Source organism: Salminus brasiliensis, chromosome 2, assembly GCF_030463535.1.
Source record: "Salminus brasiliensis chromosome 2, fSalBra1.hap2, whole genome shotgun sequence".
Taxonomy (NCBI): Eukaryota; Metazoa; Chordata; class Actinopteri; order Characiformes; family Bryconidae; genus Salminus; species Salminus brasiliensis.
Genome location: NC_132879.1, coordinates 36,233,175 through 36,247,607, shown reverse-complemented (window position 1 = coordinate 36,247,607; position 14,433 = coordinate 36,233,175). Strand labels below are relative to the sequence as shown.

General features: G+C 45.0%; 1 protein-coding gene across 2 annotated transcripts in view; it reads left to right on the top strand.

Annotated features, from left to right (window-relative positions):
- Positions 1–2,139: 2,139 nt before the first annotated feature.
- The window catches only part of ptpn12 (protein tyrosine phosphatase non-receptor type 12), a 58,945-nt gene continuing 46,651 nt past the window's right edge, over positions 2,140–14,433 (top strand). For both annotated transcript variants that reach the window (XM_072672538.1, XM_072672537.1), the window contains exon 1: positions 2,140–2,577. In XM_072672538.1, the coding sequence (XP_072528639.1) occupies positions 2,479–2,577 (99 nt within the window). In that variant the 5' untranslated portion in view covers positions 2,140–2,478. The remainder of the gene's footprint in view (positions 2,578–14,433) is intronic.

Here is a 14,433-nt window from a genome sequence, read left to right as displayed (position 1 = left end):
ATTGCTATCTTGGCAATGTAAAACACAGGAGCGCCACTGACTGCAAACAACCTAAGCAGACGTCAACTGTCTTCACATTCGTTGCTATCTTGGCAGTGAATTGTCAACACAGGTGCGCACACAGCGTGCTACACCCCTGCTTTGCAACACTAAAATAGCAATCCGCCTAAGTCAGATTGCACCTGGCTCTTAAAGGGTATGGCAAGTGACACACTGATTGGCTAATAGAATGTTACGCCCAAAAACACCCATGATTAATTAGGAGACTTAGTACATGCCATTTGTGCATTAAGAGGCACGCAAGGCGTACTTTTCCCATGCTCACGATAGCAAAGACACACCGAAACGCCCTAAATCAAGCTGTCCGGTGCGCGGTTGACGGCTTGCTAAAATAGGGCCCTCTGCCTTTAAGCATCCGTCATTGACTATTTCAAATCAGTGGTCAGGTTTTAGGTCTCTGGTCTGTAATAGGCTCATTGTTTTTAAGACAACCCAGCTTTACCTAAGATTGAGGGAAATGTAGCTGTCCACCCTGCATATCCAAATGCCCACTCCAGGATTGAATCTTATGCTACTGGCTTTCACATCAGCAACATTAAGCAATTATGAGTCCTAAACTACATCTACTCCTCTGCGATGGAGCTGATCGACTTTTTTGGGCATCAGTGCAACAATCGTTTCATTTCTACTTGCATTTACATTCTACATGTAAATCATACCAAACATCTTCGCCTTCTCACTGTTGTTGATCTAGAAACTATGTGGTTAAAGGAGAGGTGTCCATGGTCCACCGTCTGAATTCTAATGCCCAGTCTTTTGGTACTGTGAGGGCCTTAGCGCTTTTGCCCGACACTGTGGAGGGGCAGCTGGCTCTTTGACAGCTTGGGTCCAGCGTGCCCTCACAAACCAGCCTGAATAGGGCGTTTTGTTGTCATTGATGGAGCCTGGGGAACCAGGAGCGATGTTACTGGTTCCTTATTGAGTCTGGTTTAAGCATGGCTCCGCTTAAGGGGATCTTGGCCGTCTGAGGCTGAGGGGAATTACTGATGAATAAGGTTCCATTTAGCTCTTGTGTGTTGATGATTTAGTTTGGGTCCCCAGTGTTATATGTAAAACCAAGCCAGGGACTCTTTTGGAGAGTTCATATGTTCTTTAGGAAGCTTTTGGTGCAACTCCTTCAATGAAACTGGAGAAAAACAAAGGATGTGTCTGTGTCTGTATATATATATATATATATATATATATATATAGTATTTAACAGGTATTAGATGTACTTTTTTTTTTACTTTAGTGGTTGATTAATTATATGCATAATTTGCAAAAAAAAGGCATCTTGTGCAGCATTTCCCCTCATTCTATGAAACTGAAAAATAAGCTGTATGCCTTTAGCCAAGCTGAGCTTATTCGATTTGTCTCTAAAATGAATTAAATTAAAAATAAATAAATTTAAAACATTTAAAAGAAACCTGGCCTTTTACATTAGGATGTGATGGGATGGGGGGCGTGTTCACACTACCAAAACCGTACTGAACCCTAAGGTCCATACCCTGGTGTGAACCTATTCGTGAACCGAATCATGAACCGAACCGTCCCACCCGTCCGCTAAACTGATCAACCCTGCTTTTGTGGGTCTTCTCCCCAGGAAGCAGCTCCTCTGTGTCGGAATTAGACTGAGGACAGTCCCGTTCTGTCGCTCCCCGCAGCTCTTTTCACTCAGACTCAGTCCACTACACGACAGATCAGCCGTGTAAACATTATAAACGTGACCTAGTTCTGGCACTCGACGCTCCCGTTAAACACAGAGGAATTTTTCTGAGTCTCGATTATCCACACGTCACCCTTGCAGTGGGCAGACCCGGGCTAAACACGAGTGGAATCTGTGTGGGCGGGGCTTACGGGCTTGAACCAATGCCGAACGCTGTAAGCTGGCCACGTGACCGACAGCCTTCTCTTTTACGGCTAGCGACTAGAAGCGTTCGCGTTTGTCTGACTGACACACGGGCTGTCCAATCAGACGTGCGCCACGGTCGGGCAGTGGCCAATCACAGAGCGCCCTTCCCACTAGAGGGTGGCAACGTGTCCAAGCGGCTTTTGGGCGGTCCAGCCAGTTTTGTTTCAGAGTTTAGTTGTTAATGTGGCAGTGTGGAGACAGGGAGGGGCGAGCCGGTGTTTGTTGTTTTATTTACAAAAAAAAAAAATCTAAAAATTATAAAAAGTAATAATATTAACTGCCTGTCGCGTTAGAAGAGGGTGCTGTTTTTTTGTTCCATCCCGAGACTGTAACCCGTTTGGATTACATGTTTTTTTCCCTCTCATCCGGGAGCAAAGAGGAGCATGGAGCGATAGAAGATGTTGGAATAATTGTCAGAGAAGATTTTTTCTTTAAGATATTTATTTAATTTATTTTTCTATATAATTGTTTTTGTATTCGGGATAGTTACCTAACCGTGGGAGCAGCACTGCTCAGGGACTGTGAGGATGGACCAGGCGAGTATCCTGAGGAAGTTCATTCAGGGGGTTCACGCCATGCGAACAGGGGACCAGGGAGGAGAGGACAACTTCGGCAGCGACTTCATGGTGAGGAGGTGGAGCAGGAGGAGAGCAGAGACCACACTAACACACATGTTATAGCTATATATAAAATTACAAACATTCACACACACACACACACACACACACACACACACCGTGTTCTGCTTTGTCGAGTAGCAGTCCTCCAGTCTGAACCTGCCCGTGGCTTTATTCCTCCCCATACCAGAGCTCTGCTCCCAGAGATAAAGCCCTGTACAGTCTGTACGGACCGGGCTGTAGCAGGATCCAGCTGCGGCCTACACCGACTGAATGAGCTACCGCTGTAACAGCCCTTATTTCACTGCTCTGTAACGGTTCCCTTCTGGACAGTTTAGCTACAGGCTGGGGCTTGTAAAAAACCTCGGTGTTGTTTCTCTCCCGACGGTTAGCCGCAGCTAAATGTGGTCAGAGAAAAAGATTGCTACATGAGTGTGTGAGTGTGTGTGTGTGCTGTTGAGTCACATCCCTTTCTTCCTAACTGTGAGGAGACTAGAAAAAGTCTCTTAAACGTGTCCCACGTATCGTTTGGACTGTTTTCCCAGACGTCCCCGACAGTAGCTCGCTCGCTAGCTAGCTAACTAACGTTCAGCGCTCTGCCTGGCTCTGCCTCTCCTGGCGTGTTCAGGGCGGGTCATGGAGGTAAATACTGTCAACACTGTTCCGACACGAGCTAAAACGCTGAACGGCTAGCCTGCCCTTTGGATCAGTCGTGTTCATCAGAAAAGTCTCCCACGTTCAGGATTTATTTACATGGTAAAACAATCCCGGCTACGGACTTTTGTTTGCTGGCTAACGTGTGGACACAGCTAGGCTAGCAGCAGCGGCAGCGGCAGCGGCAGCGGCGGCAGCAGCAGCTAACCTCTTTGTCCAAACAGCGCTGTTCGCTGTGCGGCAGAGAGAGCCTTGTTCTCGGATCAGCCTCTGTTTTAGAGCTAAAGAAGACAGCTGCTGTATTCCTGAAGGCATGGCCACGTTAATGGGCTAAATGGGTGGTTTATGGGGGTCTGGCGTGGTGGTGTGAGGGAGTTCCGCGGATGTTGCGCAAGGAGCAGGGCCGTTTTAGCACACAGTGAGAGAAAGGGCGAGAGCGAGAGGAAGAGGAGGGCTTCAGCCTCCTGTTTCAGAAAACCTGGAGTGAAGCAAAGTTAAACTCTTAGGGGTCTGGATGCACGTCAAAAACCAGAGGTCATTCAAACCATAAACACGTGTGCCACTTAGGATCAGTAGGCATTGCTATTGATTGCTTGGCTAAATGCCTGAAGGGTCCGTGTAACCGTAGTAGGCTTAACGCACGAGAGTAGGGATAAGTAAAGGAGCGGCTCACACCACCCATCATTGATGCACCTTGAGACCCTTGGTCATACATCACATATAACCTAGCTATAGAATTGCACATTTGTTTATGTCAGGGTGCTCGGATACTGCTCTGAGACCTAGCTACAGACATGGCAGGGTCATGAGTCCAGGATCCAGGTTAAAGGACCGGATTGCAGTATGCAACGTGTGCAGGTGAAGCCGTGCAATATGTACAATATCCAGGTAGCCCTGATTTCTATATCTCATAAAGGTTTATGTATTGATGCAAGTATCGACAGATTTGTGCTTTACAATATATGGGATGTCTGTATTGCTGCATCCCTGATGAGGATATTTGTGGAACTGCTTCAGGGTGGTATTGGAAGTACGTTTAGGCCTCATCCTCCCCCATATGAGAAGTTAACATGCTGACCAGTAATGTACAGTTGGGGAAGAAACTGCAAAGTTTGGGCTTGATGTAACTTCCTGTTGGCTACTGTTGCACATATTGTCCTGTGTTGCCTTCCTCTCTGTTTCTCTAATAGTAAGAGTATCCACGAAAGCGTGATTCCCACAGCTGGAACTGGGCAGGATTCTGCATTGGGAGATGAGTGGCTGACAGTGATGCTTATGTCAATGGACTCATATCCCACATTGTCCACTGCTAAGTGCAGCGTATATTATTCCTGTAGGTTAATGTATTAAAATCAGTTGAATTGAAATCATCTGCCAAATCAAAATTGAACAGGCTGTTTTCGTTACTGCACCTTTATTACTAATATATGTAAGGGAACTCTCTGTGCCTTGTGACTTACAGCTCTTGCGAATGGGCAGAGCTGTAAGGGTAGCTGTTGTAGGCTGAGTAGGTGGAGACATGAAAGCTCACAAAAACAGTGAATTCAAAAAGTAATGGAGTAACTGGTGCATTTCATATATATTTTTTTACAATGTACAGAAATGTGTGGAAGATTCAAGTTCAGTTTCATGATACAGGCCCTCTAAGAGTGACTGAGTAATGCACTATATGGATAAAAATATTGGGACACCTGCTCGTTTCATACTATTTTCCGGTTTATCTTGCTTTAGTTGAAGTAACTGTCTCTCCTGTCCAGGAAAGGCTTTCTACTAGATGTTGGAGCTCCACAGCTCAGTGCTGGGGGGGCTTTATACCCCTCTACCCCACGCCTGGCCTTAGGCATGGTGCTGATAAGAGACTCACTACTCCACAGGGACTAGCCAGGGACTAGCCAAGCTGTGTCATCAATGGATGTAGTCGTTAGAAGGGGTGTCCACAAACATTTGGACACAGTGTAGCACCTATTAGCGTGAATGAGGGTGCCGTTTTTTTCGAGTCTTCTCGGTTCATTTTGTTTGAAGGTTTTCACACTTTCTTCTACAGAAGTCCCTCCCCATTTCCTCCAAGCATGATGGTAACTGAGAGTTGTACAGGATTATTAGTTTATTAGTCTGTACTGAGTGATGTTATAGCCCCCCCCCCCCCCCCCCCCCCAACCGCCCAAAGTAGTGTCATTGTCTTTTTATACATTTAGCACATTTCCCCCCCAGGCTGCCTTGACCTCTTAAGGAGTGACACAGCTTTGATTAACAGACAGCTGGACAGTGGAGGGCTCGGGTGCAACGACAGTCTGGCTTTGTCATGTTGGAGCACCGATTCAACCGCAGGGTGTGAGTAGCCATGGCTTTGAAGTGGTGACATTAGAACCAGAGAGCAGAGCACAGATTTGGGGGTGGAGGGGGGAGGCTTTTCCTGCAATTTCATGTCCAGTTTTTGCATTATTTTCAATTGTTTGGAGATTTGTATTTGTGTAGGTTGTTTTGTGAGTGGACATTGGTCTTGTGCAGGCATTGTGTGTAACAGACAGAGCCAGAGGGCAGAGTTCACACACACACTAACACACACACACACACACACACACACACACACACACACACACACACACACACACACACACTTGTGTCTTGCTCCTGCTGGGAGATGAGTTGGGGGAGGGGGTGGAATTGACTTGAGCCTACATCTGGTGTGTGCAGCGCTAGAAATTAGATTGTCCTGGCTGCCATGCTTACTGTTACAGTGACCAGGCCTGCCAATTGTTTATTTGTTTGTTTGTTTGTTTTTCCAGGAAGCAACATTTAAAGATAGTATCATGATTCTCTATTGAACCACTGCTTTTATATTTTCTTTTCAAACTTAAGGCTGTAGATACGCCACAGTACAGAAAGTTTGACTGAGACCGGTAGCTTGTGTAATATCAGAATGCTTTATCCCAAATGATGCTGTGGTTAAAAATAAGCAAAAACAGCACTATCAAAACACCAAGGGCCAGTTTCCTGGACATTGATTAAGCCTATTGTTGGTCTAAGCGGCAGTGTCAGTGGTGAGTTGCACCTAGTTTTAGTCTCAATGCTGAACAAAGTCTAGTCAGTGGTGAAACAGGCCTAGTTTTGGTCTTAGCTGCAGTGTATGATGTTAAATATATTGAAAGTACAGGCTAATTGAAGTACAGAAGAGCTGAACACGGAAAAAATATTGTCATCCAGTGCAACACTGGCTACATATGCCTAGCTGTCCTTCTAGTCATCATGGTCAAGGCATCCTGAATGCGTGCTGTCAGACAGTAGAAGGTCAGGGAACTGAGCTGTCTTATTTCCAAACATCATGAGGTCCGTACTAACGTCTGGAATGCGTTTTCACTTCAGAGGAGACTGGCATGAAACCTGGCTGCTTACTGTAAACACGGACACCGGGAACATTTCAGTATGACACCACTGCGCCTCTCTGTAATTCCAGCATGTGCTGAGCTGGAAACACCCTGTCTGCTCCTCTAAAGCAGCGGTTTATGCCACCTCAGTGGTGAGTTGGGGCTAGACAGGCCAGAGCCAGGCAGCAGCACTGGCCTGGTACTGAATGATTTTAGAACTGAGCTAAAGCTGCTTAGGATGGCAAGATTTGGGCCACTGTATGAGGCCAGCATGAGTGCCAACTGTCACCATCGATATAGCCTTCTGATAGGCCCTCTCACTGCCTTTCTGAGAGGATCAACTGCAAAGCAGCAGTTGTGTAAGTTTCAAGTCCTGGCATTATGCAAGTGCCACAAAATTGTTTGTGTGTGAGCGATAGAGATCGGATAGGTAAAACATTACACCCTGTGGTTTGAGAACTGATAAACATGCAAAGGGAGGTTGTCTGACTGGGTCCGGGGTCTAACTGTACACAGAAGTGTGTGTGTGTGTGTGTGTAACATTGATCACTGATGAGGCTTAGCAATACAGCGTGTTACTAGTGATATGCTATTAATATATCAAAGTTTTTAAAGTTTTATTTTTAAATCAGGCACTAAATACATTTTTTATGTCACTTGTGTATGTTATTGTGATAACCGGGCTTAAGGGGTTAAAGTATTGAAGTATTTCATAGGAGATCATTTCATGGGCATTAATGATTTATTTAAACATAAGAGGTAATATTATATGCATACATATTTTCAGATACCTTCAAATAAAATAAAAATGGGAGACTAACACTCAAACTGGTAAATTTGCAAAACAAGATGGTTCTAGACCTGAGACGAGTCCAGCAGCCCCCAGTCGTAAGTGTCTACCTTAGGCTAATGGCAGTATTCGCTGCTTAGCCTTTGTCCTTCTTCCGTCGTTTTCATGCTCTTGCTGGTTCTCCTTTCTTTCTAGGTTGCCTCTTCCCCTTTTCTTATTCACATTCTATCTTTCTCTCCCATTTTCATTCCCCCCCCCCCCCCCCCCCCCTCTGTTGTCCCCAGCCATCAGCTGTCTGAGCAGTGTAGCTGGAGGCTAGGCAGTAATCAGCTAGTGAGGGAGGATGCAGGGCTGCTGGAGTTTTCCCTGCATGTGGATCTGATCTGCTGTGTCTGAGAGCTGTCTAGACCCCCCCCTGTGCCTGGTGACCTAACCTGGTGATAAAGCCAACTATCTGAGTTCCAGCACATTGTGGGGCTACCTGCTTAAATCGTCCCACTGCTCATTCCTCTGGATTAGAATGGTTTTTGCATCATCATAGTTATGTATCAGCCAAAATGATCAGTTACTATTATGTTTGGGTCGGTCAGGGGTAAAGAATCTGACAGTATTTTACCATCATCACAATTTAAGGCATCTAGATACACTTTTCTGAGCATATTGTGAATCCTCTTGGGACATGAACACTGCATGTTTTTGTGCAAAGTGAGTTTAAAGCAGCATTATGTAAGAATTGGTGGAGCTGGGAGAGCTCCTCCTTATTACAAGCCAGTGATTTTTAAGCTTTTATTTTAAGGTACAAATGCTACATAATGTTGCTTTAATTAGTCTTGTTTAACTGAATCAAAGTTTTGACAGGTTCTAGTCGTGTGGTGTTCTGCTACTTATTCTTATCCAACTCAAACCCTTAATATCAGTGTTTTTGCTGTATCGCCCACCTTTATTGGTCAGAGCCTGGCGCACAGCACGCTCGCATCAGGCTGGAAGGCTCCTTCTTTGCCCACACAGCAGTTTGGAGGGTCACGAAAGGCAGCGATTACTCCTTTCTGTGTTGATGTTCTAATGCTCTGCAATTCAATACACTGGCATGCGACTGTGAGTGATTTCTCTGAGCGGTTATCTAGTGGCCTTTGCTGTTGCTGAGGTGAGCCAGAGGTTAATAGAGAGCTCAGGCGCTAATTGACAGGCTGGATGTTTTTGGGGTGAGTGCCCTTGTCCTGTCTGCTTTTTGTGAGTGGGTGTGTTTGAGAGAGAGAGAGAGAGGGAGAGAGCGAGGAAAAGGATGCCCTAGATGAGTGCTGGAGGCCAAACAGTGAAGAGTGTGATTTTTTTTTAATGAATTCCTACGTTCACTCTCCTCCAGTCAACATCTCTCACATTTGTTCCATCAACCTCGCTTTAACTTGGTGTAGAAATGCTGTTTCTGATTATATACTCGAAAATGAGTAGCTTGGGAAGACCCATGTATTAGTAATTCCACCGCTTCATTCACTCTGCATTCATAAGAAACCCTCTCACGTTTTCACATTCTGCTTTGCAGACATGACCCATCGTTGAATACGTCTGTGTGGGTTTGTGGTGAGATGACATTACCGTGTTCTCTTTTTACACACTTAGTAATAGCAACCAGTACACCTTGTGACCACACACTCTCATTGGGTTTTTCTGTTTTGAGAAAAGGGCTAATTGCACTCGTCAGCAGTGAAGTGATTAGGATGCATTTTTTCATTCAATACGATCGGTACATTTTGGATCTCCAGAAGCGATATCATCAGTTGGGCTGAACACCTCGCCATGTCCACAGCATGCTTAGCAGGCACGATCCTGTGTGGAATGAATTATATTGTATCAAATTGATTAACACGCTAGCTTGGGGCTAACATATTTGCTTATGGCTGGTGCATAAGTTAGAGACATTATAAAGCACAATCCTCTTTGTATGAAGAGGTAAATGCTGGATTTGAAGTAAATGTGATGTGATCGTTGCTGTCTGAACAAAACGTAGTCATTTTGGACCGTTTCTATTGGTTATGTCGTTTATAAGCAGCTGGTATCAGGTTATATTGGCATTAGTGATGCCCCAGTCCAACTCGGGCATATTTTAATGGATCAGGGATCTGCTATTTTAATCCCAGTCTAGTTCTGAATCTTTGTTTTTTTTTTTAACCACACTGTTCAGAGCATCATCTGGAGGCCTCAAGGCACCACTAACTGACATTATTGCCCATCCGGCAGCAGTAAGTGGGTTCTCAGAAGGTAAATAAGAGTTTAGATGCTGCAGTGTAGAGATCTTTTACAGAGGAGCGTGAAAACAGACCGTAATATCTGAAACTCTGAAAAACGATCATTGAAACGCTCTGTTTTATAGCAGGGAGAACCGATCGTCTTTCTTTCTGGTTTTAAACCACCACTAAAGAGCATATCCAAAACTGAGTGAAGGCTAACTCTAATGCTAACACACACACGCACTTCTTTTCTTCCTCTCTTCACCTCTGCTTGCGTCCCCCTCCTTCCCTCCAGTGTCAGCATGGAAGCATTCACACACATCCTTCAGCAAGCTCAGATACTCTGCTGTTTGTGTACACACTCTGTCACAACAACAAACTTTTCAACTCTCTGTGACCTAGAGTCTAATCCCCAAAGTAGTGCGTTGTGTGTTTGTGCAGAACATTATTTCTGGTGTGTGTGTGTGTGTGTGTGTGTGTGTGTGTGTGTGTGTGTGTGTGTGTGTGTGTGTGTGTGTGTGTGTGTGAGAGAGAGCGCGCGCGAGCGAGCGAGCTTTTGGATCAAAGCTGACCCAGTAAATCTTGAACATTCCCAGAACCAGTGCATGCACTGTTCATAGCACAGGAAACGATGCTGTAATGCGCTTGGCATGCGTTGGGCAACTGGGGGCTCTGAAGACTGAAGAAATGCTTAGGCATGAGTGTTGTAATGCTGCAGTAGCAGACATGGCTCGCTACCACTTTTCCTTTTCCAATACTTCTATTGGAAGCTTTTAGTATCGTCTGATACGGACCTGACATTAGTTCCTCAAGTTTTTTTTTTTTTTTTGCAGGGATGGCATACTGACCGCCAGGGCAGAAGGGGGCGATGCACATTTGTAAAGAGAAAAAAACAAAACAAACAGATTAATTGTAATAATCACAAGAGGAATCAGTAAACTGGCAGTAGGCTAATGCCCCCTGTGGTCTGGCACTGCAGAGCTATTGTCTTTTCTGCCGATTTCCCGTCGCTTGCTGTTAGGACACAGTATCACAGGGCAAAATAGGATTTCAGTGCCAGGTTGGGGTCACAGTACTACAACCTGAATGTTCTGTTGTGTTTCGTGTATGCAGAATAATTTAATTATGTTCACTATAATTAAACTTGTAAACGTGTTTTGATGTTTGAGGTCCGTACACAGGGGTGATTGGCTGAGAAAAGCACAGCATTGTTACTCGTGTAATGTTTTCACGCTCACTAACAAACTGCCTTGCTGTCCATATTGTCAGGGCTGCCAACCAACCGTTGACCGCTGTCCGTCAAACGAGGCATAAGCCTCTGACATGAATCTGATCACGTTGTCATGTTGCTTAATCAACATGACTGCAAACTTGCAGACCGTCCAAATCGATGCACATTGGTGGAAGAAGAAACCGCAACAGATGGAGCCGGAGACCAATCGTGCCCTTACCTGATGTGATCGAGTGAATGAGAGGACAGGCTGTTCTGGATTCATGAAGCTGAAGAAGGTGGGAGAGCATAAGGTTCAGGATGATCCCCACCAGGCTGTGAGCTCTCTCATCAGGCCACTTTTGCTGCATGCCACAAGCTCCTTGCAACGTGAATCAAGGCAAAAATAACCCTGTTTGTCTGGAAAGTCTGGTTACGTTGTCGTAACACCGCAGTGAAGCCAATGCTGATGGTACGGGTGACCAGAGTACAGATCTCCAGCTCAGTTTCGCAAGCTAGCTTTGTAGCATAATATATAGACAAAAGTATTGGGACACCTGATCATTCATTTTGTTGTTTTTTTTTTTTCCCTGAAATCAGTAGTAGTAGTTAAAAAGTAACTGTCTGTACTGTCCGGGGAAGGCTTTCTACTAGATTTAGGATTCGATTACATTCAGCAACAAGAGCGTTTGTCAGACTGTTGAGGTCAGACTGTTGGATGATCACCTCCCCGACTCATCCCAAAAGAATTGGATGGAGCACAATCATTCCAGAGAGCACAATTCCAACTGCTCCACAGCTCAATGCTGGGAAGCTTTATACCCCTCTTTATGGCTTTATAGCCATGTTCTTGAGTGAATAGTAGGCCTAAATTATGAAATTATGAGTAAATATGGATTGAGAATAAGTTGGCGTGTGTTTCTATTCATGACATGACAGACGTTTTGTCTACATGTATATTTTGGCATGGCAGAGTTTGGGGACCCTTGCTCTGGAGTGCCGGTGTAAATAATTTAGCCTCAGCTGGGGCTGTGAGAATCCTGCCCTGAGCTCAGCCATCACCAAACACTTCAGTCAGCAGCTCTCCACTCAACCGGCCTCCGTCACTGCTGTAGCAGGAGCCTAATGCTGAGAACAGTAACAGGCGAAGTGTGAGGGTGTTTGTGTTAGCAGTTCGAAAGCTCTAAATTCCCGAAAGCTTAACTGACGGTATCAAGTGTTCAAATGGGCTAGAGCAACTGTTCAGCTCCAACCACTGCTAGTTGCTGTGTAGTCCCGCAGAGCTGCCGTCAAGTTAAAAACAGCCTCTCTGTGTTCACACTGCACTTCAGACACTGTTTTACTGCTGGCTGCGCTGTCTTTGCTTTAGCAAGAGTGCAGACAGAAGCACTTGTGTGGCCGGGGGAAGAATAAGCAGCAGTCTCAAGAATAAGAATTTGTATTCTGCACTTGTAGGGATTTATCAAGCCCTGTCTGGAATGCAAAGGTTTATTGGGGGGAATGTCTGGTGGGTAACTTTGCATACTGTTGGAATTCGGTACCAAACAGTATTTTGATGAAGGCGTTTGCTCAGGTTACAGGTTACTACAGATTACAGACTGCGATACGCAACCTTATAGCCGAGATGGCAGTAACTCAGGAATAATCTGCGGTGTCCTGATCACATGATCACTTTTACAATAGTTGCATCCAAACAGTTGAACAAGCACTAGCTCTTGCTTTTATTTGGGGTGAAGAAAATTGGATGAAATGTTCGTTTTGGAAGATCTTTTAATATTTAGCGAAGAATCTGTGACCGTTAGGAGTGATCGGAGACCAAATCTGACAGATTAGACCCAGTGTTTAAAATGCTGAGACGTTTCTGTGGTAATTTCAGCGTAATTCTGTGATAACGTATTTCACCCGATCTAGGCTGGCAAGCATACAGTTGTCTCATGCTCACATTTAACGCGCCCATGTTTAGATGAAAGACAGCGTGCCAGTATGTAAACAAGGCCACTGGAAGTTTATTTTCCGCTGTATGATCGTCATAATTGTAGTATTATAATAGCTGTAATAGTTTTAAGCTGGATTGGTCTCTGCAGTGCAAGATATGAAAGCATTGGGTTGGACTGCTCAATGTTACGCCCAATTTTAGATGGCCAATTACTCAACCCACTCATTAGTACTCTCTCTTATCACTTGTGAAGCTCCCGAACACTGGGAGGGTGAGGACTGACATGCTTCCTCCAACACATGCACAACCAGCCACCGCCTCTTTTCGTCACCGGGAACCAAATACGTTCGGGGGAGAAAGAAGGGACAGGTACCAGTCTCTGATGCATCGGCCAGCATCGTACTGAAGTGATGTGGGGATAAAGCGAACCATCTGCTCACCCAGTTGTGCTCTCTCTGGCTCCAGCTGCTGATGGCAGGCAGCATTGGCATTATAAATGAATGGATGGCCATGATGTTTCTAATCGCATCAGACTAGCACATGTCAACGTGGACGAGTTAAACAAGGAGAGATGCGCTACATGCGGATCACTGGTGAGCTGAAGGCCTGATACATGTGACTGGACAACTTGTTCTTGTGAGGAATCTCACATCAGTGACACTGCAAGAGGGTGCAGTGATGTGGAATTAAAGGCCTCGCGGATGCAGAACTGCGAAGGTCTGCATAATATCAGTATTGTGATGTTATTGTTCAGTGACCGGATGGAGGATATATAGGGAGTATCGTATGTGCTACATGGAAGGCTTATCATATTTTGTAAGTTAGTGAGTTTGGGTTGCTTTCTGGAGAGGGGTTTAAGGCCCCATGACTCTCACATCCTGTGTTTGCTCTAAAAAAAAAAAAAGAAAAGAAAAGAAAATCCCCCGCTGAGAAAATGAGTGCACACATTCATCCCTCCTTCCTTCTGTCCTGTGCTCAGAGCTTCCAATCAGAGTCAGTCACTCTGCTTCCTTTCTGACCATGACTTGGCAGCTCTGTCTCTGGCTGTGTGTGTGTGTGTGTGTGTATTAGTTGTTGGGTACAAGGGCAGAACTATTTCTTTTGTTCTTCTTATTCTCTCTACTTTTTCCATTGTATTTATTTATTTATTTATTTGACTTGCATTGCTTTTTGTCTCTGGCCTCTGCTGCGCTATTGGTGGTCTTTATTTCAACCCCTTAGACACTGAGTACATGTCCACAGACGCACACTTCAGTTCCTCATTTTCGTAGCGTGCATACACACATTCGTTTCATGCTTCATGGTTTGGACTTTGGCTTGTAAAAGGGCCCATATCCTTTTTTTTTCTTTTCTTTTTCACCTTGTGTCTGCATGTGTTGCAGATTTATGCAAATGATCTGTTTTTTGGTTGGTTGCCTTTGTGTCACAGGCTGTCCAGGCTGAAACACTCCTTATAACTTCAGTGCGAGTGGGCTGAGCTAAAATGCTGGTGGCTGAATTGTGAGAAATTCATAAAATAATTGATACATTGATACATTGCAGCTTTTGGGGGATATTTAAACGGCAGTGGAATATGGTTGCTATCTGATTTACATGACGCTGCAACCCGCAGTTAGATCCTTTGAATAAAATGACAAGCATTCTTTAAAAGGTGGGGCTCATGCCAGCTTCATGCTGCTTTGAGT